General features: G+C 44.6%; 1 protein-coding gene across 3 annotated transcripts in view; it reads left to right on the forward strand.

Annotated features, from left to right (window-relative positions):
- Positions 1 to 27,295, forward strand: part of RANBP17 (RAN binding protein 17) — a 280,499-nt gene extending 253,204 nt beyond the window's left edge. For all 3 annotated transcript variants that reach the window (XM_048862507.2, XM_075131375.1, XM_048862508.2), the window contains 3 exons: positions 13,665 to 13,763; positions 22,230 to 22,357; positions 26,901 to 27,295. In XM_048862507.2, the coding sequence (XP_048718464.1) occupies positions 13,665 to 13,763; positions 22,230 to 22,357; positions 26,901 to 26,997 (324 nt within the window). In that variant the 3' untranslated portion in view covers positions 26,998 to 27,295. The remainder of the gene's footprint in view (positions 1 to 13,664; positions 13,764 to 22,229; positions 22,358 to 26,900) is intronic.
- Positions 27,296 to 27,512: the final 217 nt, after the last annotated feature.

The raw sequence follows: 27,512 nt of genomic DNA on the forward strand, positions 1-27,512 counted from the left end.
CAGAGCACATTTTCTTGCATGGCAAGAGTGTTAGCGGTTCTTACAGTCCAACTTTCTGTCTCCTTTGTTTTTAGTTGATAGGTACTTAGACCATTAAGTTAAGTGTTAGACTAGTAGTTTAGGAGTTAGAGTCCCGGCTGGGACTTCGCCTCGGAGCAGGGCATGTCCTGTTCCCTAGGGTTTAAGCGATGCTCATCATGCAGCCAGCTGATGCCCATTAGTGACCCCCGCAATAGCTGTTCAAAGTATTTGCGGGGGGTCCCACAGAAAGGAGAAGAGCAGGATCTGCAAAAACTTCCACCATAGAACTCAAAAGGAGCAGGATATCCGATTGAGGGCCCTTTTCACGGAGGCTACGCTTCGTCCTACCTCAGAGCCCTTTCAGTCGGATTCCTCACCTGGCACTTCAGCATCAGTGTGCAGCACACCACCGGCACCTGAATCCACCAGGCACCATTCCCCCTCTCCAGTACCTAAAAAGTGGTCGAAGTTGACGAAGCCCGCCAGCACCACCGAGAAAGGGGCCAGGCCACGTGCCCGCTCCTGAGCAGCTCAGGGGTACCACTGCAGTCGGACCCCCAGCCAACCAGGGACCCACCTCCAACTCCTGGTAGGGTCATCTGTGCCCAAAGCAGACCCGGCAGCCAAAGAGCAAGTAGGCCAGCCGGCATCGCAGATGCCAAGCCAGGCAATCGACCCAGCTAAGGACCCAGCATCTACGGGCAAGCTGGTTATGGGACCACCCTCTAAAGCAGCGGAGCATCCCAGGTCCCTGGACCACAGTGGTTGGTCCCCATCAAAGTGGCCCTGGACCCTAGCACCACAGTCTCTGTCCCCAGTTAGAAGACACAGGTCCCTGATACCAAGGTCTCCACCTACAAGGCACGGGACATCTGAGTCACGATGCCGATCCCCATACCCACGGTACCGTCGAGCCTCCCACCAGAGTTCATCACGGTACAGATCACCATCACTTGGGCAATCTCCTCGGCATCGATCCCCCCGGTGCAGGATTGTTCCCGGTCGCTGCACCAGTCTCCAGCTTCCCAGTACTGCTCTTCGGGCAGGCACCCTCCTTACCCTCTTTGCCCTCTCCTTACCGGTTGCCGACAAGGGTCAGTCAGCAGACTCAGGCATCTACAGCGGTGGCAGCATGGAGGCAGGGGCAGTGGCCCGCTCAGTGGTAGTACTGGAACCTGTGGGGTGTTCCTCCCAGACTGCATCAGACAAGCTGCCCCCAACACAGCCAGCACTGGAGTCGGAGCATGGTGCCGAATCTGACGTGGGGGGCAACACAGCAGGCCCCAACACCCAAGGAGCCATCTCTAGATGAGTATGGGGAAACCGCCCCTCCCCCTGCAGTGCAGTTGTCTTCGTCATCTCCGGACAAAGCAGTGGTGGGCCCCTCGCAAATGAGCAGCCCCCCAACGACTTCAAGGAGCACCAAGCCCTGCTTAAAAGGGTGGCTGCCAGGCTGAACTTGGAGGTCGAGGAGCTAGCGGAGGAGTCTGATGAGTCATGTTACACCCTCTTCCACCCCGACCTGGGTCACATTGCCTGTCCACCCAGGGTCCTTAAAATTGCCAAGTCTGTGTGGCAGACCCCCTCTTCCATTCCGCCTACCTCCAAGAAGGCAGAAAAAAAGTACTATGTCCCGGCAAAGGGATTTGATTACCTGTATGCCGACCCTCCAGCGGGGTCCCTGGTCACGTCTGCCATCAATTAAAGGAACAGGCGAGCGGCATACCGAAAAATGAAGATGCTAAGAGGCTGGACTTGTTTGGCAGGAAAATTTATTCGACAGCTAGCCTACAATTTTCAGATGTCCAACTATCAGGCCCTACTAGGCCTTGTAGGACTCCGTCAGCAAGTTGAAGAAGGGCCTTCCACAGGACCGAGCCCAGGAGTTCGTCACATTGGTGGAAGAGGGCAAAAGCAGGGCGAGAGGCGCCCTCCAGATGGCATGAGATGGCACAGTCTCGGCGGCTAGGGTAGTTGCCTTTGTGGTGGTCATGAAGCACAGCTCCTGGTTGCAGTCCTCCAGGCTGTCCCAAGAGATCCAGACTACCTTTCAGGACCTCCGTTTGAGGAAGCAGGGCTGTTCTCAGAACTGACCGATGGATGACTCCATGGCCTTAAAGATTCCCGTGCCTCACTCCATTCCTTGGGCCTACACACTCCTCAGCAGGCTAGAAAGCCGTTCTGTCCCACGCCTCCTCTGCCCCCGTCAAGGTCCTGGGGTGTTCCCCAGTCCAGCTCCTACAGGAAGAAGAAAAGGAGTACTTGTGGCACCTTAGAGATGAACCAATTTATTTGAGCATAAGCTTTCGTGAGCTACAGCTCACTTCATCAGATGCATACTGTGGAAAGTGTAGAAGATCTTTTTATACACACAAAGCATGAAAAAATACCTCCCCCACACAACTCTCCTGCTGGTAATAGATAAGTTATCCGATGAAGTGAGCTGTAGCTCACGAAAGCTTATGCTCAAATAAATTGGTTCGTCTCTAAGGTGCCACAAGTACTCTTTTTCTTTTTGCGAATACAGACTAACACGGCTGTTACTCTGAAACCTACAGGAAGAAGGACAGAGATAAAGGGTTTTAAGCGGTGGCACCCTTTCTTCCCATTCCTCTGCCCAGCCTGGTTCTTCCAGAAGCCATGGAAGCGAGAAGCAGATGTTTTGGGAGTGCGCCTGAGGACGGTGCCCAAGTCACTTCTCAGGATCCACCCTCCTGCTCTTTCCTCAGCCGCCTGCGCTCCTTCCAGTCGGCCTGATCGTGGCTGACCTCAGACCATTGGGTGCTCGACATAATATCTTCAGGCTACACTCTGCGGTACATGACCGACCCTCCTTCCAACCCCTTTTCCCTGTCCCTCTTCAGGGACCCTTCTCATGAGCAGCTACTCATTCACAAGATCAAGAACCTCCTGCTCCTGGGGGCAGCGGAGGAGGTCCTTCCAGACATGAAAGGGAAAGGGCTCTACTCTCACTATTTCCTAATCCCAAAAGCAAAAAGGGACGTCAGACCCATTCTGGACCTGCGCCGCCTCAGCAAGTCTCTCAAGAAGTTAAAGTTTTGCATGGTCTCTCTGGCTTCTATTATTCCCTCCCTGGATCCGGGACACTGGTATGCCACCCTCGACCTGAAGGACGCATATTTTCATTTTCCCAAGGCACAGGCATTTCCTCCGTTTTGTATTGGGCCACCACTATTTTCAATTAACAGTGCTGCCCTTAGGTCTCTCATCAGCTCCGAGAGTATTTACAAAGTGCATAGCGCCAGTGGCCACTTACCTGAGGTGCCGAGGGGTGCAAATTTATCCATACCTAGACAACTGGCTAATAAAGTGCTGGTCCCAGGATCAGGTGCAGCGGCATCTCGATCTGGTTTACTCCACCTTTCGCGACCTGGGGCTGTTAATAAACGAGACGAAATCTACCTTAATTCAGTGCAACACACAGAGTTCATTGGAGTGGTCCTCAACTCTACTCAGGCCAAAGCCTTCCTCCCCGAGGTTCGGTTCTAAGCCATGGCGGTCCTGATCTTGTGCATGCAAACCCTCCCTCTCACCACCGCTCACATGTGCCTTGTTGGGCCACATGGCAGCCTACACTTATGTGGTCCAGCACATGCAGCTCCACCTCAGTCCCCTTCAGATGTGGCTGGTGTCAGTCTATGTCCCCAGCAGACACAGCATGGACCATGTGAGAGTCAGGGTCCCAGACCACATACTGTCATCACCCACATCGTGGTAGAATCCTGCATCGGTGTTGGAGGAGGTTCACTTCCCTCCGTCCCTGTCGGTGACCCTTGTCTCCAGTGCCTCGGACCCTGGGGTGGGGAGCCCACCTGGCCAATTTCAGCATGCAAGATCATTGGTCAAGTCATGATCACTCCCTACCCATCAACGTCAGGGAGCTCAGAGCACTTAACCTGGCCTGCCAAGCCTTCCTACCTCACATAAAAAAAACAGGGTGGTACAGGTCCTGACAGACAACACAGCACCTATGTGCTATATCAACAAGCAAGGCTGGGCCAGATCATCTGCCCTTTGCCAGGAAGCCCTCAGGCTATGGAACTTCTGTGTGCAATGCGGCATCCATCTCGTAGCTGTGCAACTCCCCATGGCCAGGAATGGTTTGGTAGATGGCCTCAGCAGGACATTCTTGTCTCTCCACAAGTGGTCCCTCCTTCCGGAAATGATCAGCTTAATCTTCCAGTGGTGGGGGACTCCCTGGGTGGACCTGTTCACAGCCAGGCAGAACAGGAAATACCACATTTTCTGCTTGATTCGGGGGATCAACAGAGGCTCCCTGTCAGACACTTTTCTGCTCCCATGGTCGGGGGCTCCATTGTATGCCTTCCCTCCAGTACCACTAATTCACAGAGTACTCATGAAAATCAAGCAGGACTGGGCAAATAGTGCCGACTTGGCTGCGCCATCACAGGTTTGGCACACTGCTGGACCTCTCGGTGGCTGCTCTGTTACAGCTGCCGTTCAGGCCGGACCTGCTCTCCTAAAACCATAGCAGTCTTCTGCATTCGAAGCTGGTGGACTGCACCTGGTGGCCAGGCTGCTGCATTGTTAAATGCGGAGAACATAAGAACATAAAAATGGCCCTACTGGGTCAGACCAAAGGTCCATCTAGCCCAGTATCCTGTCTTCTGACAGTGGCCAGTGCCAGGTGCCCCAGAGGGAATGAACAGAACAGGTAATCATCAAGTGATCCATCCCCTGTTGCTCATTCCCAGCTTCTGGCAAACAGAGGCAGCAGTGTTTGGCCACTGTCCAGCGGGTCCTGTTGGGCAGCAGAAAGCCCTCCACCAGAGCGACCTACCTGGCCGAATGGAAGCAGTTTGCTTGTTGGATCTCGGATAAAGGCATTCAGCCCAAGCAAGCCTTGCTGCAGTTAATCCTGGACTACCTGCTGCATCTCTAGATCCAAGGCCTGTTCCTTGGGTCCACTTGGCCGCTATTTCAGCCTTCCGTCCACCGCTCAAGGGTAGGTCAGTTTTCGCCCAGGACATGACTGCTAGGTTCCTCAAGGGCCTTGAGTACCTCTACCCATATGGCAGGAACCCTGTCCTGGCACATGGGACCCACACTTCTAGCCCCTGGCTTCCTGCTCTCTCCTTCTTCTTTCCTGGAAGTTCGTATTCCTAGTTGCAATAACTTTCCGCCGCCAGGTCTCTGAGATTAGGGTGCTTACATCAGAACCGCTCTATACGGTCTTTTACAAAGACAAGGTCCCGCTGCAGCCACACCCAGCTTTCCTGCCCAAGGTGGTCTCGCAGTTTCATACGGGCCAGGACATTTACTTGCCTGTCTTTTTTCCAAAGCCGCATAAGGAGGAGGAGAAGGAACATAGATTGCATTCCCTAGATGTCAGGAGGGCACTAGCTTTGAAAGGACCAAGCCATTCCACAAGTAGACGCAATTGTTCATCGCAGTGGTCGACAGGACGAAAGGTCATCCAGTGTCCACTCAAAGAATTTCTTCTTGGATCACTGCATTCGCTGCTGTTAACGATCAGGCGAAGGTGCCCCCTCTGGTGATTGTAACTGCCTACTCAACCAGGGCGCAAGCCTCTTCAGTCGCTTTCCTAGTTCAGGTGCCTATCCAGAACGTCTGTAGGGCTGCCACCTGGTCATCCGTGCACACATTTACATCCTGTTACGCAATTACCCAGCAGACCTGGGATGATGCTGGCTTCAGTAGAGCAGTACTGCAAGCCACTAGACTGTGAACTCCGAGCCCACCTCCGAGGATACTGCTCGTGAGTCTCCATTACCAGCCCTCCTGCCCCTCTGTCGGAGATGCCAGCAAGAAGGAACTGAGAGGGCGTAAGGTTAGCAGTGCCTAATATACCAATGCATGAGCTCGGCACTCAAGGAGGCACTACAGCCGACCCTACAGATACCACTAAGGCAAAAATCTCCAACGACTGTGCACGTGGGCATGCACTCCCCTAGAACGGAATGGACTTGAGAAACACATCTTAAAGAACAACAGTTACGAAAAGATAGGTACTCATTTTTTTATTAATTTCTGGTAAGGATATCTAAAGACCTCAACGCTTGTCCCTGCTCCACACACACATGTCTGCAAAGTGTAAAAAGTTGTGCAATCAAGGGCTCAGTACTAAAAGCCTGTTCTGTCAGAACTCTGTCATCCCTTGATAATGCTATGGACCTTTTATATCCTCATGGCCACTGTACTGGAAATGGCATCTCAAATAGGGGCAGGAATTAATTTGAAGTGACCATCATAATGTCCGAGCTCAAGACTGCTGAATACCACCATCAGGAAAAGGCAGCTACTGAGTTCATTTTGCAAGTGTAAGTTATTCCAGCCCCAAGGTAGAATAATTTGCTGCACATATGGGTAGGCAAAAGGAAGCTGTGCAGATACATGGGTTTGTAAACATCTGTCAGCCACATCAGCTATCCAGATACAAAATCTAGCACTTCAGGCAGCATGTGAGTAAGTGACATTCAACAGAAGACTTACATGAAATTCAGTGTAGACAGAAGCAAGGCAATACATATTGGAAGTGAATAATTAAACTAATAAATCTTATTCCCCCTCCCATGCAGAAAGAGAATTTACTTCACTCCTCAGCCTTCTTCCTATTGCCAAAGTTAAGACTGTCGCTCATTATACTTAACCCATGCCACCCCTACAAAAGCCAAAATTAGCCCATGCACCACCCACGAGACCTCTTCCCCTCGTACTAGATGATGTTATGTTATTCATGAGACTGACCACCCATATGATAGGTGATGTACATCACCCATAAGCCTTACTCGTCCCCACATTCTGATAAGGTGCGGCTATGCCCTTTGTTACACCCCTTCAAATGAACAGTTCAGATGCAGGCAGTACTTAGATGGGATCTAGCACAAATACATATGTACCACTATATTAAAACATCTATAGCAAATTACAAATGTTTAAATTTGGTGTTTGTGCCCCCCTAATTTGTGGGGACAGTGTTGAGTTCTGAATGGCACATTTGCAAGAATATAACAGCTTCCATTTTTCCCAGCTGTTGTATTTACTTTCTAATGCAGTGCAAACATCTGCTTTAAAAGCTTGTCAACCGTTTGAAAGACAATTTACTACTAGCCAAAAGTTTCAAATACATAACGTGGAGATGAAAGTGAGCTTTTACCTTACATAGTCCATTTTATCCTGTTGATCTACATTTTGCTGCCATTGAAATAAATAATTTATTACAGTTTATTTCAACAGAGGAAAAGTAAAACTGTTTGCAGTGTGATGTGTGGGTAATATTAAGAATAGACACATTGCATACAGTTGTCATTAATTAACCTAGAGCTATCATTCTGAATGTATCTTCTCCCGAGTAAGTGGTGACATATGTACTGTAGATAATTCTTTCCCAGAGAAAGAGCCAGACTTTGATACTTGAGGTTAGTAGCTTCTCACTCTATGAGTAGTTCCATTAATTTCATTGGACCACTGGTGAAGTAAGATACTATTGCATGTCAGAGAGGCTTTCAGAATCAGGCCCAAACTGATTAAAAGATTGAATTTGGGGGGGATATTGAGTATCTGAAATAATGGAAAAATTAAAACAACGTCAGAACAACTGTGAAACTCCATTTTTCTGCTTGCCAATTTACAGTGAGGAAAATAGAGATTTTAAAACTACACTAGGTGGTTACAGTTTTGTAAATGGGAAGGGATCATATCTTTCCCCTTATAAAGTCAGTGAATAAATGTAGTGTTCATGCTGGATTTGAGACCAGCTCATTCACTTCAGGCTCTGTGCAAACTTCCCCAGCCAGTTCTGACATGATACTTGCACTCTGACCTGTGGTAACCCCCTGCCAGTCTAACCTTGGGTTCCTTTCAGAGGGAACTGCCAGTTCTGTGGTGATTTTATGATGTGCAGGTATGGTGAAACAATTAACTAATTTTCACTGTTGACTTATGCAAGGAAAGTGTGCACTGGACAGCTAACAAACTTCTCAATAACCCTCCCTCTTGTCTTATATCGGGCTGGGACAAGTGATCATGGAAATTTTCTTTCTAAATACTTCATCCTTTGAATTTATAGTTCAGAAAGTGAACAGTGGACCAGCAGACAATGCTGCACTTAAGGATTTATTTACTCTATACGTTTGACAACAGTAAGATAGGGTGGTTGTGTCACTCAGCCTGATTAGGCAGAATATAGCCAGGTTTGTACTGGTTCATTTAGCTCCAGCCATAACTGATATGTACTTCATCAGCAAAGAGCAATCAGTTAATTATGCTCAAGTGATAAGGTGTATTAAATTTGAATAGGATCATGTTTGTTTCTACTCAGAGTGTCGACTTGTGAGGAGATCATAGTGAAGGAAACAAATTGCCCTACTTACTAGAAAATGTAGCATTCAGAACTAATTTGTAAGTCATTTACAGTGTCAGAACTAATTTTCAAATATATTGGCATCAGATGTTCTTTTAATTAATTGTGGATGGAAGGTGGTTGTTCATTTGGGTCATGTTTTCAAAGGCATGTGTGTCAGGTGAACCATGCAAAATGCCACACCCCATGAATAAGTATTTGCCAGACTTTTTGTTAGTGTTCCGTATCTATATCCTGCTTGTGTGTGGGTGTAAGGGTGAGAGAATAGACCTATCTCTTAGCCAGTAATATGCAAACAATAGATATAACCTGTGACACAAGTAGATCGAGAGAGTTTATAGCAAATCATGTTTCAGTCTGCTGAAACGGCTGCATGCAAATTTCAATTCATATATATGTCCTGGGACTGGGACCCCAGGAGTGACTTCTCAATCATATATACCTTAATTTTCCCCCAAATGAAGCAAAAAAGCTAGACAACTCTGAGGACTGTACCCAGGCCAGACTCAGTGTTGGCAACTCTCATGATTTTATCACAAGTCTCATGATATTCTGGGATTTTTCTTAAGGCCCAAACTGCTGGAATCCAGATATTGCATGGGAATCTCAGTTTAAACAACAACAAAAAAGTCTGAATGTAGCCCTCTTGGTTGCAAAGCAAAATGTGAAAATGTGACCTGACTGTACCCTCAAACCTGAGTAACCCAAAGGCAAATATAAAGAACTCTAAATTAATTATATTTTTAAAAACTATCATTATTTTTAAGCTAGTCCCATAATCTGTAGAGCGAGATAATGTGGACTGGTTCACAATTTTGGAGCAGTTAGTGCCCACTACAGTTTATTAGAAAATGATGCTCCATATACTTGCTGAAGAGGGAGGTGTTGGTGAAGGAAGGAGTGAAAGCTCCATTGCCGATGGAAATTCGTATTCATGGTTTCTAAATTAGGAGGTGGCTCTCTGGAGCCTGAGACACAAAAACTCATCAAAAACTTTGTGTGCAGAACTACAAAAATCTGAATATTTGTAATATTTGAAATTTCCTTAACAGCCAAGTGTTTGATTAAAAGCTGTTTGCGCTTTTAGAAATGTACCAAATCCTTGGCAAAGTGTTGTTTTCTATCACATAATGCTGTCTCTGAGCTTACATAGTGTAGTTCTTAAGCATGTTAAAATGTGATTGGTTGCTATAGAATAAAATATTCATACCAACGGTAAGAGAGAAAGAAATGAGTTATAGGCTCTGCTGTGATGCAAGTTCTGTCCTACTGACAACATGAAGCAGCAAAAAAAGCTCTTCAATAGAAAGGCAGCTTATGCGTCCTTGGGAGTGAATTTTTATAGTGAGGGATGTCTTTGGGAGTTTTTCCTCCAGCACCCAAGAAAGAGACTCTGAAGCGCTAGCATTGCTGGAAAAATGCATCCCTACTCCCACAATTCCCATCACTGGATTTCGGGACCAAATAAAATGGTATCAATAGACCTGGGCTCTGTTCCTGGCTTTGTCACTGAACTGCTTTGTGACCTTATTGGTATGTCCACAGTGCAATCACAGGGTGTGATTGCCGCTCATATAGACATACCCTAGCTAGCTTCAGTCGAGCTAGCTCAGGTACCAGTAGCATTGAAGTTACAGCAGTACAGGCGTCAGCGCAGGCTAGCCTCACCAGTATTTACCCAGAATTGTGGGCGGGCATTTACAGCTTCACTGCTCTGGTACCCAAACTGGCTAGTTTAAAGCTAGCCCGGGTTTGTCTACATGAGCAGTAGTCACACCCTGAATCACATACCCTCTGTTCTTCAGTTAACCCGTCTGTGAAATGGGATAATGCTGGCCTCCCTCACAGGCCTGCGGGGAGGTAAATTGATATGTGGAAAGCACTTTACAAGTCTCAAATGAGCTGTGGTGTAGAAGCGCAGAGCTGCCTTGTTGTTGTGACACTTATTTATTCTCAATGGACTCCCCGGTATATCATTCTTCAATCAGTTAGCCCAGCTGAAAAATTTTATTATCTGCAGGTCAGTTCTGGAGTAGCAATTTTAGCTTGCTGTGTCAGTCCCCTTATTAGCGTACATGACTGGAAGGATGAGGGGGTTGGTTCTAGTTTAAGTGATAACTAGATTCCTCTTCCTTCAACAGTGTTTGGTTTTGTCACCCAGCTAATTCAAAAATACTAGTTATAGCTAATTTTATTTTAAGAAAATGGCTGATTCAGCCAGTTCCATACATACTGCTAACATAAATACTTGTATTCGGATAAATTACATAAATACTTGTATTCGGATAAATTACTCCATGGGAATAGAGGACATTACTCAGTGCTTTCCTCAGACACTCCAGGAGTTGTTTCAGTTCCAGTGTGACTTGAACACCTGTACTATAAAATGTTCATACCAGATTCTGGCTCATGAAAGCCATAGTGTTTTAGAAGAAACCCTCCCAAATTAGCAGTGTCTGAAAGGAAAAGCTGTAGTTTCCGTCTTACTAGTCAGTCCATGAAGAAGCTGTATATCTGTACTTCCTAACAGCATTGTATTAGCTGAGGCAGGTGTCGGTTAAACTGAACCCAAAACTGGCAGCTCTCCCCAAATGAAGGGATGCATGTAGCTTTTACCCAGGTAAGTAGGGACAGACCACCAACACACACACCAGGTACTGAGGGCACAGCCTTCTTGTAGAGAAGGTTGAGTCTGTCCTGTAATGGCGCCATTTGGCTTTCACTGAGGAGAGTTGAGCTTCTTTGCTGATTATGGCCAGGAGCTTCACTAGGGTGTGCATTTTGCCTTCCTGCTTTATTATTTTTGTACCAACATAGATTGGGACTTGAAATCTCAAAGAAATGCTCATGTGTTATATGATATGGTTTTGGAGATTTAGTAGATGGCACTCTTCCCTCTCAGTCAGTATTGAACGATTGCCCCAGGATTGGTAGTAGGGTAAATTCTGCTCAAGAAGGTTCCATCTTTCGAATTAGGCTAAATACTAAAAGCCTGGCTACTGTACTTGCAACCATTACATATCCAGTGGCCCCTTTTCCTAAAAAGTAGGGGTGTATCAATCTTGATATCCTGGCTGAATGCAGACTTGGGTGATTCCATTTTGCCTCCGAAAGATTTCCCTTGTATTTTCAAGTGCTTGCTTTAAGATCCCCTGATGAAAGATGCCATAGAGTTATGAGGAATTATTATTGCTGCTGTTCATGTTTCAGGATCAACGAAGTTCCTGTCATTACTTCCCCAGTGGTTTTTAGTGTTTGCATTAATTGAACTATTGTCTTTATCCTGGGTAATTGAAAAGTAGCTTGACATATGCATGTTATGGGAAAGCAAAGTGACGGATTAGCCTTTCCCACGCCGCACCTTGTGCTCCTAGCATCAAAATTTCAAATAATTTTTGGCTATCTACTTGTTCCAAGTGATTTGTAGTACTGGGATTCATCTTTTTTCATTTAATGAAACATGTTGTTTGACTTAGCCTTGGTCAGTTATTACAGGCTGGTTTGCAGTGTGGTAGTTCTCTGGGGACTCAGCTCATAGCTACTCATTGGCCTAGAAGAAATGATTTAATGATTTTCCACATTCTCTGTGTGTATTTGGTTTTAGGGCTAGTAGATATTTTACAAATGTGAGTCAAGTTCTTTGTTGGTGGCATTTTACAAATTTTCACTCTGTCTAATCCCAACCAGACACTTTTTAGATTCATGTGTGTTGTGCCCCTTAGCATTTTGGGCTCTAATGTGTTTCCAGAAGATCGTAGGGCATTTTATCATCAAATGGTTTCTTTGCTTATTTTATTCATTTTGTTTTATTAAACTCAGGCTCATCCAATGCACTGGGTGCACATACAATCTCTACAAAAGCTACAAATAACAATGATAACTCAATACCCAACAATAAGGCTTTCCCAGATACCTCCTCCCCCGAAACAGAACCCCATCCCTCCCAGCAAAAGCCTGGGAGTTGTAATAGGCTTTGCAGCCAAACTTGGAAAAAGCCTAGGAGAGCTAATAAGCCTTGTATTGTTACCTGAAGAGAAGCCACTTGTGGCTCCGGCAAACCAATGGGGACAATTAATTCCATAACTGAGACCCCCACATTGTGAATGCCCTGCCTCCAACCCTTCCTGGATTAATAGTAATAATACCTAGTGCTTTATATTCCTAGATGTCCAAGTGCTTTACAAAGGTGGGTAAATATCATTATCTCCTTTATACAGAAGGGGAAACTGAGGCAAAGGGGCGAAATGACTTGCTGAAGTTCACATGCCAAATAAGTGGCAGAGTTGGGAACAGTACCTAAGTCTCTTGATTTAGGGCTTGTCTACATGAACATTTATTTCACGGCAAGCTGGGGTGTAAATCTACCCTTCAGTAACCTGCTGCACACTTAGAAGCTGTTTGAATCCTGCTGACACACTAAAAGTTTGAGTGGCCTTTGATCTCGCCCACTTTGAAATGAGACTAGATCAAAGCACAATAAAGAACTGTTAATGCATGTCAGCAGTGTCCACATGGACAGTTAGTGTGCAGCAACCTAGTGGGGGAGAGATTTACACCCCAGCTGGCTGCAAACTAAATATTCCTGTAGACAAGCTCTCTGTCTTTGCTTTTGCCTTCACAAAAGTAGGGAGCTCTCAACTCAGGTGCCCCAGCTGATCACAAATACTGAAGTATCCCACAAGAAAAGGGGTGGTCTCTGAGGTAACAGGGACCCATCCAATTTAAGGTTAAAAGCAGCACTTTGAGTGGCATCTGAAAATGAATTTGGAACTAGTGCAGATTACTAAGCATAGATGTGATTTTTAGGTAGCCATTTTTTACATCATCTGAAGTGTATGAGTAGTGGTAAAGATCAGCACTAGACAGAACACACTGAAGTGATCCATCCTCAAGGGGGCAAAGGCACGGGTCACTGTAGTGAGGTCTGCATCTGATAACAAATCATCCCAGCTGTCTGAACAGGGATAAATGTCAAGTCATGATGTAGTCCGTTTTCTGGTTAGTTTTTTCTTTAAACAAACCTTGGGTGCCATTTTTCTAGAACTTTCTACTGATAATGGCATCTGTTGGGTATGGGAATAATTATACAAGAGTGAGTTGTGTAGAAAAGGATATAACGTATTTGGGCACACACATGATGCCAAGGAGGAGTTCAACATTGTTTGAAAAGGGATCATTTATTTTTCTGGGCAGTCATTAATTAAAATCCTTGGGACCAAATCACACGTTATAGGACAAAATATACAAACTAATGCAAAATAAATGCATTTTCTTTCAGATGATGTCGATTCTGATGAACACCATCATTTTTGAGGATTGCAGAAACCAGTGGTCTGTGTCCAGACCACTGCTAGGGCTTATACTTCTCAATGAGAAGGTAAGTGTTGCAGAAATGCTACCAGATTCATTCTGCACATGCTCACTGTTGTGTCTGCCGAGATGGTTGAAATAAAATCCTCTGCTGGGAAGCTTAAGTTAAATACTATTAAATCTCATTTTTGGTGTTGAAACTGAATTTTTTAAATTTAATTAATTTTCACAATGTATGCTGTTTGTTTACTTTTTGCATTTCCCTCAGCTAGTCAATTTTTAATCAGTTGCTGCTTCTCATGCACTAGTCCAGTGCAGTAGCATTTGTGTTGTGAATGGTGCTGGAAATGTTTTGACTCCAGGCAAAAACAAAACTGAAAATTTTCAGCAAAATTATTTTTGCTGATAATTTTAAACATCCCTGTTAATACTATGCATTGCCAAACCTGGTGGTGTTGATCAGTAACAAAACCTATATTTGGGTGACTAAACAAGCTGGCATTGTCCCTTTAAGCACAGTTTTAGGGGATGCTAGCTATAAAACAGAAGAGTGTTCAGATTTTGTCATGTTTGCTCTTTGTATTCACTGTATTTGCTCAGTAATTAACTTGTACCTTACTGAACATAAAGTTGCATTTGCTCATAGACTTACAAAGATTTCAAGACTTTAACAAACTAAAATGTTCTTTGCCATGTCTGACCCTTAATGCACACCACTTTTTAGATAATTGAAAACTAGAAGTCACTTACAAGACTGCCAATCCTTGCACTGGGCATTAGACTAGGATAAATATAAAGCCACGGTTTCTAGTCCTCACAATCTCATAGATTTCTGTGACCCCTCCTGTAGGTTTTCCTAACCAGTGGAAACATTACTCAAAGTATCACCCAAGTTTCACTGGAGAGATTTGGAGCCATATTTTCTCCTTCATGCCCAGCCTACAAATACCACACATACCAGTTATCGAAAGGAAAGCAGAGAACAGCCCAACAGCAGAACCTTGGCCCTCATGATGCTCTCCAGCCACCCCATCCCTGACAGTAAGGCTCACTTTGGAGTGATGCTGCTATTGCCTACTTTTCTTCAGCTTCACACACCTCCCCGGTAGCCTCTGGCAAGGAAGGGCAGGTGCTCTCCTGTTCTCACCCCCTCAGATCTTGCAGAGAGAGCCCATGCATTCAGGGATAGGGAACATGGCACAGAGCTATTGGCCACCCTTTCAAATTCCCCACCTCTTTTCCTTGCTGTCTTGTTCCCTTCTACCCATGTCAGGGGGTGGAGGAGAGTATCCGGCACAGATGCTTTATAAGTGCTGGAGAGCTGCTCTCAGTGAGGGTGAATGACCTAATTTATGTAATAGAAAAATCCAGCCACACCTTCACCAACAACTCAAGCCCAACCTGCGGGTCACAAAAGTACAATTAACCTTTTTGTTAATTTCTGCAACTCTGATCTTCCAGGGTCCAGCCAGATGTAGAAACCCTGCAAACACAAGTACTCTTATGTACCAGGTTTCAGAGTAACAGCCGTGTTAGTCTGTATTCGCAAAAAGAAAAGGAGTACTTGTGGCACCTTAGAGACTATCCAATTTATTTGAGCATAAGCTTTCATGAGCTACAGCTCACTTCATCGGATGCATACTGTTGAAAGTACAGAAGATCTTTTTATACACACAAACCATGAAAAAATGGGTGTTTACCACTACAAAAGGTTTTCTCTCCCCCCACCCCACTCTCCTGCTGGTAATAGCTTATCTAAAGCGATCACTCTCCTTACAATGTGTATGATAATCAAGTTGGGCCATTTCCAGCACAAATCCAGGTTTTCTCCCCACCCCCCATCTCCCCCCCCCCCACAAACCCACTCTCCTGTTGGTAATAGCTTATCTAAAGTAATCACTCTCCTTGCAATGTGTATGATAATCAAGGTGGGCCATTTCCAGCACAAATCCAGGGTTTAACAAGAACGTCTGAAGGGAAGGGAGGGGTAGAAAAAACAAGGGGAAATAGGTTACCTTGCATAATGACTTAGCCACTCCCAGTCTCTATTCAAGCCTAAGTTAATAGTATCCAATTTGCAAATAAATTCCAATTCAACGGTCTCTCGCTGGAGTCTGGTTTTGAAGTTTTTCTGTTGTAATATCGCAACTTTCATGTCTGTAATCGCGTGACCAGAGAGATTGAAGCGTTCTCCGACTGGTTTATGAATGATATAATTCTTGACATCTGATTTGTGTCCATTTATTCTTTTATGTAGAGACTGTCCAGTTTGACCAATGTACATGGCAGAGGGGCATTGCTGGCACATGATGGCATATATCACATTGGTGGATGTGCAGGTGAACGAGCCTCTGATAGTGTGGCTGATGTTATTAGGCCCTGTGATGGTGTCCCCTAAATAGATATGTGGGCACAGTTGACAGCCCCCCAACCTGAAGCAAATACTCACCAGCAACCGCATGCCACACAACAGAACCACTAACCCAGGAACCTATCCTTGCAACAAAGCCCGTTGCCAACTGTGCCCACATATCTATTTAGGGGACACCATCACAGGGCCTAATAACATCAGCCACACTATCAGAGGCTTGTTCACCTGCACATCCACCAATGTGATATATTGAAGAACACTTCAATCTCTCTGGTCACACGATTACAGACATGAAAGTTGCGATATTACAACAGAAAAACTTCAAAACCAGACTCCAGCGAGAGACTGTTGAATTGGAATTCATTTGCAAATTGGATACTATTAACTTAGGCTTGAATAGAGACTGGGAGTGGCTAAGTCATTATGCAAGGTAACCTATTTCCCCTTGTTTTTTTCTACCCCTCCCTCCCCTTCAGACGTTCTTGTTAAACCCTGGATTTGTGCTGGAAATGGCCCACCTTGATTATCATACACATTGCAAGGAGAGTGATCGCTTTAGATAAGCTATTACCAGCAGGAGAGTGGGGTGGGGGGAGAGAAAACCTTTTGTAGTGGTAAACACCCATTTTTTCATGGTTTGTGTGTATAAAAAGATCTTCTGTACTTTCCACAGTATGCATCCGATGAAGTGAGCTGTAGCTCACGAAAGCTTATGCTCAAATAAATTGGTTAGTCTCTAAGGTGCTACAAGTACTCCTTTTCTTCTTACGTACCACTTAGCCCAAACAAGGATGTAATGGAAATCTTGCAAGAAAGACAAGAGTTCTAACCCAGTTTCTCTGCCAGAAAGGTTCAGAGAAGCAGCTGGTCTTTGAGGGATTTATCTGAACCTTGTGAGCTTTGCCCATATCTCATATTTACTAAAATCTTGAGTGTCTGCTTCCAAGGCAGATTATCTAACCAAGGGAACATTCTTCCGCTCATCCCTTCCGTAAGATCTGAAACTGTCTATATTAGGATACACTCAGCATGTCGCCTTAGTGCAATGGTGGGCAACCTGCAGGCTGCACACAGCCTGGCGCAGTAATCCGCTGGCGGGCCGCCGACAGTCTGTTTACATTTGCATGGCTGCCCACAGCTCCCAGTGGCTGCGATTTGCCATTCCTGGCCAATGGGAGCTACGGGAGGCGGCATGGGCTGTAGGGATGTGCTGGTCGGTGCTTCCCGCAGCTCCCATTGGCCACAGGGATTGGCCACTGGGAGCTGCGGGCAGCTCTGCAAATGTAAACAAACTGCCTTGCGGCCTGCCAGTGGATTACCCTGACGTGCTGCAGGTTGCCCACCACTGCCTTAGTGGCTTAATATAATAGTCTGAAAAGGAAACAATTTCAGTAAATTAATGTGAGTTTGTCTAAACTTGTGCGATTTGCTGTGTATGGCAACACATTGTTTCAGAAGATATTGACCTATAGTATTCTCCATACTTCAGAGCAGGATCTTACTTTATTCAGAATTGCTTTATCTCTTGGGCAGTCACAAGTGTCAGTGTATTACTGCTTTGGAGAATGAATTGTCTATACAATAAGATAGTGCTAGGAAAAAATAAGACACTAAGATTAGCGGCAGCCGCATACATTAAAATTCAAACTGAAATCCCAACCATGGAGGGAAACTAATAGAAGAAGAAAATATATCAAAAAGAGAAGCGCTGTCTCATCATTCACCTGTGCTGAAGGATCCAATTTTAGCCATATCCAATAGCACTGTCATTCATCTTCTTGGTGTGTTATTGTGATTTAAATCCAAGCTCTATAAGAGAGAGCAGTTCTTTTAAAATGATTGAGAGGGAATAAGGGCAAATTCAGTGTTTAGAAAAAGTTTATGACATCACAATATTATACTTTACAGATGGAAGCAATATTTCCTACTTTGGGAGGAAAACTAATCATTTTCTATGTGCTCTGAGTCACTGCATCATTATAAAAGTGGGAAATAAGTAGTTTTGTGCATTCCCAATCTTGTTCAAGATGACACTTTTGTTTATATAATGCCTCTGATTTATAGCATTTAAATATTAGCGTGACTACATATTAATTATGTGCTTTTACTGTTAGCCACTTTAATGTAAGAAGAAATTAAATATTTCACTTGAAGATAAAACTGTGCAGTGGTGAACCCTAAGAAATAAATATGTGGCAGCAGAGTATTCTCTTTCTACTTAAATTAGACTAGTTCTAATGATCATGGGCTTTGTTTGTCAGAAATGTGTGTGTACATGCACCCTTACTTAGCACCAATTGAGCTATGGCACAATCTCTTTTGTAAGGGTGGGGAAGGGGAATGTCACCTACCTGGGTCACTTCCCTGGAAGGCTTAGCTCTGAGAATAAATGAGGCGTGAAGGCCCCGTTGGATTGCCTCTTTCCACCCCATACACTTCAATGCCTTATTCTGCAGGGCCACAGGAAAGGTCTGAAACATGCTTGCATGACTGCAGAAGTGACTGTTTTTAATTCATTCCAGCCAACTGCTGGTAAATAGATTCCCTTAATTCAAGACATAATCTCTGTAGCTACATTTCCTGCCACCAGCAACCATAATGGTTACTCATACTGTACTTTTGCTGCTTGGTGGTCTCCTCACTTGTTTTAGTGGTATCTTGTCCATCCATAATTCAGCTCACATGTAAGAGGAAGATATGCCTCATGGGTGCAGACCAGTGCAATTTGCATGTGCCTGTGCCTGCAAGAATAGCTGTGCCCCAGCAGCAGTTGCACTTGGGGTTTCATAGACGCATCATCAGCAGAAGCTACACTGGAAGGATGCTGAATCCGTTCTTGTCACCACCCCTCCTGAGTCACCCTACTCACAGTACGGGGGGGGTTGCAGGTGCTTCTGGCACTACTTCACCACTCCATTAACTGCCAGCAGGAGTACACAAGCTGGGTTACACCAGCAAAGGGAAACTGGCCCACAGTGGCAGGCAGAGCTGCAGGAAATCCCTTCTGTATTAGGACACTGAAGCAACTATTGCCCTCCAACCAAACGATTACCAGGTTAGTGGAGAAGAAGGCATGGGAATCCGGGCAAACGTGGCTGCTAGCAAAAGAGATGCCATTGCAGAAGGTGCTTAGAAACCCTTTCAGGACTACTTGGGATCTCGGATCAGCTCCTGGCAGGTAGCAGCCCATAGACAAACTTATCAGTGGAGGAAGTTTTGCAGTTAACTGTCAAACTATTGATGAAGGCAATTTTTATGAAAAAATGTATCCTTGTCCACGTTTTGTTCACTTTGAGTGCCTTCCTTCATGGCAGCTCTCTCTAAGGAAGCTCTGGAGAAGCCACTGCTCAAGAAACCAACTCATGGACAATCTTGGCTTTTCGTTGGGTTGTGGGCTGTGCTAGAATTATCCATCTCTCTGCCATCTTGGGGCTAGGCCATGTTCTTCATCATCTGCCCTGACTGTCTGTTGGCTTTAAACTATAAGGCCCTATACAGTTTGGGAGCTGGCTACCTGCCGAAGAGCTCCTCACCATGCATAAGACTGTTGCCATTGTGGTCAGTGGAGATGCTCAAGCTAACGTCTCTCTGGTTTTAAAGGGAGGGGGCTGATGTCAAGGCATTTCCTGACATGGCATTAAACAACATTGCCTTTTAAGATTCTTGCCCTTCCTATTCTCCCATTGGGCTGACAGAGCCCAGATCTGTAATATTAAGGCCTTGCTGCAAGGCTCTTCTGTTTTCTCGGCCTTTTGTTGGCAGGCAGGTTGAGGGAGGCTATAGGTTTGTTGGGCAATTCATATTTTTAATTTTGGGGGTTGACCAATGAGAAAGCCATTTCATTCTGGCTTTCTGCACGTTTTCAGTATCTGTATAAGCCCCTAGAGCTTGGGATAGGTGCTTTTTAAAATTCACATTGGGGATTGCAAAGGCCTGATTTTCAGCCTAGCATTATCCAGGCCTCTCTTTATGCACCTTCAATTTTGGGGGTGCAGTCTAGATCTTGTGCATGATGCCTAAATGACCTAAATTTCATCAGCAGTTATTTGTGGCCAGGTTTTGAAAATTTGGCCCTAAAATCTTCCAGTGGCTTCTGCTGGGACACACCAATGGTACAGCTTGGACTGTGAAACCTATCTTCCAGCAGCGGTACCCTTTGAAGTGTTCTGACAACTACTACCTTTCCTGACTCTGAATGTTCAGAGGGTGCGACTATGGAAGAGTGGCAGGAAGCATCAATCACCCTGCTTCCTTTCAACCATGGGAGCAGATAGACCAGCAGCCTCAGTGGTCCTGGGACCCAGATTCATCAGAATGGATCATGGCCAGTGCAATCATCTTTTTGTTTAGCTAGGTTTTAGTTAGTTGGTGTTTTTTTTTATTTTTCTTCTTCTTCTTTTCTTGTTTTGGTTTGTTTTGTTTTGTACTAAGGATCTTACTGCTCTGGCACCAGTCTTTTGTTCCAATATTATGGAATTTGAAAACAAATCTGGGTTCAAAGGTGCGCTACTTGTCCTGCCATTTTTCCTGTTTTCAACATCCATGTGTGTTGTTTGGCCTGCTTGGGGAAGGTTATTTGCGTTCTTATTGCTCCATATGCAGCTTCTTCACTCCCAGGATCAGAAAGGTGCATCAGAATAGCCTCCAAGTTATGCTAGTGCTAGAAGTATTAGAGTTAAACCTTCCAGTTCTGAAGCACCAGGGATCCGTAAGTGCTGGGAATTCAGCCTCAGCTCCAGCCCCCAAGGGGGTTAAAAAGCCCAGCACAGTTGTTGGCCTCCTTAACTGGAGCCAGAATTGTACTTTACAGGTGGAAGCAATATTTCCTACTTTGGGACACACACTCTCTCCACTTGACAGCATGTGCCATAGGACTTTGACAGTTTTAGAACTTGGCCTTCAGTGTAGTACTTACTTAGCTCATGGAGTCTCTCTTCAAACGCATGGGAGACTGTTCCCCGTTTCATCTCTTGATTAAGATATCCTTTTCTGTAGCTATTCCATCTGCTAGAAAAGTGAGTGAGCTGTAGGCTTTCATGGCGGACCCCCACTCTTACAATCCTTCACAAAGATAAAGTGATGGTAACAAAATTCCATCTTAACCAGTTCATAAACTTGCCAGTGTTTTTCCTTAGGCCTCACTCTTACTCAGGAGAAGCTAGGCTGCACACCTTGGATGGCTTCTATTTAAAGAGATATGCAGAAAATCATATAGACTGTTTATCTCTTATGGGGGGAAAGTACAGGTCAGGTAATGGCATCACATAACATTTTCAAGTGGGTTGGCCTCCGTATTGAAGAGTGTTATGAACACACTTCTGTTCCTCTTCCAGAAAGGCTTAGAGCACCCTCGCCTAGAGTGAAGGCACTTCCGTGGCCTGTATTACACATATTCCCATATTAAAAACTTGTAGAGCTGCCACCTATCGCCCAATTCATACTTTCCACAAACCATTATTGCTTAGATCTAGCATCGAGGTCAGACGCCTGGTCCAGTAAAGAAGCATTACAGTCTATATGTCAGAGGCCGTCTCATCCCACTGTCCAGAGGGAGGAGTGCTTCTGGCCGGACTCCCAAGAGTGGGAATGGGTAGGAGCCATCTGACAAAGAAATAAAGGCTGTTCAGCTGTAACTGGAGTTCTTCAAGATGGACTCTACATATCCACACTCTCCACACACCGTCCCTCTTCCTGGGTGTCCTAATTTCAACTTAGGACCTAAGGAACCAGTCAAAAGACCTGAGGCAGCCAGTTCACCATGCTGGGGGGAGGGATAGCTCAGTGGTTTGAGCATTGGCCTGCTAAACCCAGGGTTGTGAGTTCAGTCCTTGAGGGGGCCATTTAGGGATCTGGGGCAAAAATTGGGGATTGGTCTTGCTTTGAGCAGGGGGTTGGACTAGACAACCTCCTGAGGTCCCTTCCGACCCTGATATTCTATGATTCTATGAACCTCTTACTCCAAACATTGTGAGCTGCTTGGTGCTCAAGAGCACTCCAACAGGCACTGGTGTTAATACGTTCCAGCAGTTCATGCTGCACCATCGGCGCATCTCAAGAGTACGAATGCACAGAGCTCATTTAGGGTTCTGATTACAGGTGAGCAACCTCTGCTTTTCACTTCCAAAGTTTGTTTCCTAAGTATTTTCTGCCTTTTGATCACAGTACTTCAGTGAATTAAGAGCAAGCTTGATAACCAGCCAGCCTGACAACAAACGAGAGGTCCTTGACCAGTGCTTTAGGAACCTAATGGAAGGAGTGGAACAAAACCTTTTGGTAAAGAACAGAGACAGGTAAGCTCACAACACCCAAAGTGTTCTCTACTGATTAAAGCCAAATAAAACACTCAACCGGAGAATAACATAACAGAGTATTCTGGGCTAACCTGCAACTACAGTGGAGTTTGTTAGCTTCCTTTAAAAGTAAGGTTATGTCCTACCCAATAATCCTCCCTTAGACTTACTAGTTGGAGCCAGAGCATTTGATAATTATCTATTTAGTTGCTTTTAAATATGTATTTATTTAGGATAGTCTCAAAGGCAGGGCCTGCCAGGAAATGAGTGCTCCTTTCTCTTTTTGGCCACCACCTCCCCACTGAAAAAAACTACCCCATTTTCTTGGGAGGAGCATAGGTCTCCCTTTCTCCAACATATGGTCTCTCCAACAAAAACCAGTCTGATGCTCTTGGGTGCTGCAGAACTACGATGGCTTCTGCAGCGTCTGCTACTCTAAGTGCTGCTGCTTTGACTGACCCTAGCCCCTGCAGACGTAAGGATGTAACTATGAACTGTAAAAAGACAGAAATGGGAGAGGGTCAGTTGGATCCTCATACCAGCTAACTGTAACACTACTGAGCTGTTTTTTGTTTGGTTTTTTTTAGAAGACCAAGATTGGCAATTTACTCACTTTCACCCTCGCTGTAAAAAAATTGGGTTAGTTTAAAACAAGAGCAATAGAAGTTGACTGCATTTGAGGTTCACACTAGTTGTCTGTTACCAACTGTGTTTTCACCTCCCCTCACCTTTACTCCACCAAACCAAAATCTTAACGTGATTTATACCATGGTAGAATTTCCTGGAAAGCTTGAGACAAACTGGACAAGACATTTGGGAGTGGGGAAAGTTAAAACAATTAGATGATTCCATTTCTCCATTGTTTTCTGAGAAATGTTGACTTGTCAAAACTCCAAAACAGTTTGGTTTAGAACCCCCAGATGGGTTTTAATCTGTTGTTTTACTCTAGGACTGGTGCCTTGGGCTATTTTTAGGTGGAAGAGGGTTGCTTTTGAAATTATTTAGCTGTTAAAATACATTTTTGAACACATTATGGTCTCTGCAGAGATGATCATTTCCTTATATCCCTGATACTAAGTTTATAAACTCCACATGACCCCACTGTGGATAATGGCAATGGAGGGAACCAGTTGAGAGCGGGCAGTGTGGAGATGGAAGGGGTCCCACCTAGTAGTGTAGTGACCACACTTATTCCATGAAATAAGTCCACTTAACATGCCTCATATGCAGCTTTCTCCATGTAGTGGGGAGCCATGTGGGAACCAGGAAGGAGGAAACCATAAGAGGTAATGGTGGCAGACAGTCTGGGGAGGATAGAGATCCATCTCTGCACAGTTTGTAAGCTCCATGGGGATTTCTGTGACTGAACAATCCCACCAGTGTTTTTAACAACTAAAGAAATTCCCAGAGTATTTATTTATAGGTAGATAGTTCAAGCCTTAACTCCATATCTGTCAGTTACTTAAAGGGAAGAACCCTTGAGATAATATTTTCTAAGGAAATAAACAATGTTGGCCTGGAAATTTAAAATTAAAGTTATACTTGAAAGGTTTTAAAAGTACAGAAATACAGTTAAGGTCCCACAACCAACCTCAGCCATTAAACAGTAGAGTCACCCATCGAACAACCACAGACTAGGTGTCAATCTTATCAAATCATGTCCATGACTCAGGTGTGAAATGTTATGGGACTCCCATATTCTGGTGTACAGTTAGCACTGAGCTACTTTACTCATATAGATTCATAGATTTGTAAGGCCAGAAGGGGCCATTGGCTCATTTAGTCTGACCTCCTGTATCTCGCAGGCTAGAGAATTTCACTCAATTACCCCTCCATTGAGCCCAGTAACTTGTGTTTGACTAAAGCATAACTTGCAGAAGGGCATCAAGTCTTGATCTGAAGACATCGAGAATCCACCACTTCCCTTAGTAGTGTGTTCCAATAGCTAATCCCCCATCACTGTTTAATAAAGAAATGGTGCTTTATTTCTCATCTGAATTTGTCTAGTTTAATATCCAGCCATTGGACTTCTTATGGGCCACTGTAGCATTTAACCTGAACACTATCTGACTTTAAATTGATATAGCAAACGACTACCGTCTTTGAGTCCACATAGCTGCTTGGAAAAACAGATTAGCGTTCGCATCTCATCACCAAAAATGCCCAAATTAAGGGCTATGTCCCCTGGAGTATTTAGAGTTTAAAAGGTATGTCGTATACCATGAGGTTTGCCATTGACATGTCATATGGACAAAGGGGCTGAACTCCCCTTTCACCTCCACGCTAACACTTAGGTGCATTGGCTGGGGTCAGTGGGAGAAGCTTGTGCTGCAGCTACCCATGCTGTCTCTGTTCTGTGGATGACCAAGACTTCAGTCTTGAGGGCTATCATCACCTAACTTGCATAAGCCCTAAGTTCAAACACACACAGCCTCTTAAAATAGAATTGCAACGTACGGTGTCTGTGGAGTATTCTAAACTCCAAAGGTTGGGTGGTCTTCTGGGAAGTCTTAGTAGCTGCAGCTAGAGATATGTAGACTGCTCACTTGGGGGTCATGTGAACAGGTATTATCTAGAATCGTTAAAGGAACGATACATCAAATGAGTGATCTTCTCTCCCAGCTTCCTGGGATGGCTTTTAGGCAGCCATAATATGAACAAGCAACATGTCTTATACCCAGGCCAGGGGTGGCCAACCTGTGGCTCCGGAGCCACATGCGGCTCTTCAGAAGTTAATATGCGGCTTCTTTTATAGGCACCGACTCTAGGGCTGGAGCTACTGATGCCAACTTTCCAGTGTGCCTGGGGGTGCTCACTGCTCAACCCCTGGCTCTGCCACAGGCCGTGCCCCCACTCCACCCCTTCCCGTGCCCTCGCTCCTCCCTCTCCCCCCCATCCCCCTGAGCCTCCTGCATGCCACGAAACAGCTGACTGGGAGGTGGGGGAGGGAGAGGGAGGCGCTGCCGGTGGGTAGGAGGCGTGGGGGGTGGGGGAACTGTTGAGGGGCTGCTGACGTATTACTGTGGCTCTTTGGCAATGTACATTGTTAAATTCTGGCTCCTTCTCAGGCTCAGGTTGGCCACCCCTGACCTAGGCAGTCCTATTTTCAGAGGTTATTTTGGGCTCTTTTAAGTGTCTTGTAACTTCCTAGAAAAGTCTATTTTACTAGTTTATTTTAATTTGGAATGTTCAAATGTGAGCAGAAATCAGTTTTCATTAGCAAAGAAATAAACACAAAAGTAAAGAAGTATGCACAGAAACATTCTGAAATGCATCCTCTGTAACCACACGCAGCAAGCCCTAACCTACCACCCTGCTGCTATCTGCAGTGAATTATGAAGAGCATGAATAGGAAGGGATATCAGCCCCAATCCTTTCTAGGGATCTTAGACCCACCTGGAATCCCATTGGCTTTGCAAACGTCATCTACACAGAGCCCTTTGCAGGATCGGGGCCTTAAACCGTAATTCACAATTGGTGTTCCTTGGACATCTTCCTTAATCTGACCTTACTGAGCCTGTGAGATTTGACAGCCTCCAAGCAAAGAATGTTTCAGCTGCAATCAATGCAGCTGCAGCATTTAAAAAAGGAGGAAGGGCCCTATATTTGGGGGCACATCTAAGATCAGGATTGTGCCTAATATTTTAAATTAGAAACAAAACATTTAATTTCTGCTGCTGAAAATACGTATGTGAAATGTGATAAATGGCAATGCTACACTGTGTTTTAAATAAAGACAGACTGAGGAAGTGGATTTGATCTGGATCAGGTTTGTACTTGCTTTTAGGGCTGAATGAGGGCAAGGGTTCGGTTTCAGGTTGTGATAGTGCTGAAATTACATGTGCTGTCCTAGTGGGATTTGGGCCCCAAAAAAGCTGTACAGTATTCATTGAGTTTGCACCATCTGTTCTCATATGATTTTTGGACAAATCAGTACCAGAAAATAGGCCTTATAGTATACATATCATATGAAAAGTGGTTCAGATATGAGATTCCAATTCTGGCCCACCTCTGCCTTAAACTTGCCAGGAAATATGGTAAAAGAGACAGTTCCAACTACGTTGATAAACAAGCGAATTTGGTCTGCCTTACGTGTAACTGTGTCCTGTTCTGCTGAGACACAGGTTGTACTCTGCCTTCACTATCAAGAAAGGACACTAGGTCTGAAATAGTCTGAACTCAATGACTTTCGGAGCATGTTGGCACAAAGTCATTCATTTGTCAAGGTTTTGGGGGATGGTTGAGGGCATTTTTCCCATAAGCAGCATGGGATTCAAAGGAGCTTTCCTGATTTGATTTCCTGGCTGGCTGAATTTACCATTCATAAGCAGTTCATGCTCCTAATGGTCTGAGCTTACAGGCTGTCTACATATAATGTTTTTAATGCTGCTGGCTAGTTGTTATTATGTTGTAAGACTAATTATTAGGACACCTAGAGATTTTATCTGAGCATTTTTAATGTTTTTCCTATTGTTTAAATCTAAATAAATCCATAAATCAGAGGTCTGGTTTAACCAAAGATTTGGGGTTTTCTCGTGCCCAGATTCACCCAGAACATGTCGGTCTTTCGAAGAGACATGGCTGATGCCCTGCGCTGTGAAGGGGCTACGGAAGCAAGCAGTTTAGATATGATGAGTTGACGCTGACTTTGGAAACCAGAGCATTGACTAACAACATAAAGACTTTGAAAGTTTTGGATCTCACCATATTGTTAGATAGGAGTTGAAAACTATTTTTTTAAATAACTTCTGCCTTTTTATATCTCTGGCCTAAACATAAGAATTTATAACAGTGAAAATGATGTAAAATCAGTCTTAGCTTAAAAAACATTTTCAAACTTTCTTATCAAAATTTATTATCCCTGTTCTTAGACATGTATGAAATGGTGTAGAAACAATACTTAACCAAAGAACAAAATAAACACGCATTGCTTCTAAATGTGTACTAGTTAATGATTCTTAGTTCCACCCATAGCAATAAATAATGTTTCTGACCGCTTTCACTGAGGTCACTTCTGATTGAAACTTTGAGACAAAGATTGGTATAAATTCTATATGAACTCTCTTGAATTAATAAAAATGATTATTTTTCTACAAAATGGTTGCATGTATATTTTAAACATGAGGTTTATGACTCTGCACACTGCAAAGAAGAA

This window comes from Caretta caretta, chromosome 8 (assembly GCF_965140235.1).
Source record: "Caretta caretta isolate rCarCar2 chromosome 8, rCarCar1.hap1, whole genome shotgun sequence".
Taxonomy (NCBI): Eukaryota; Metazoa; Chordata; order Testudines; family Cheloniidae; genus Caretta; species Caretta caretta.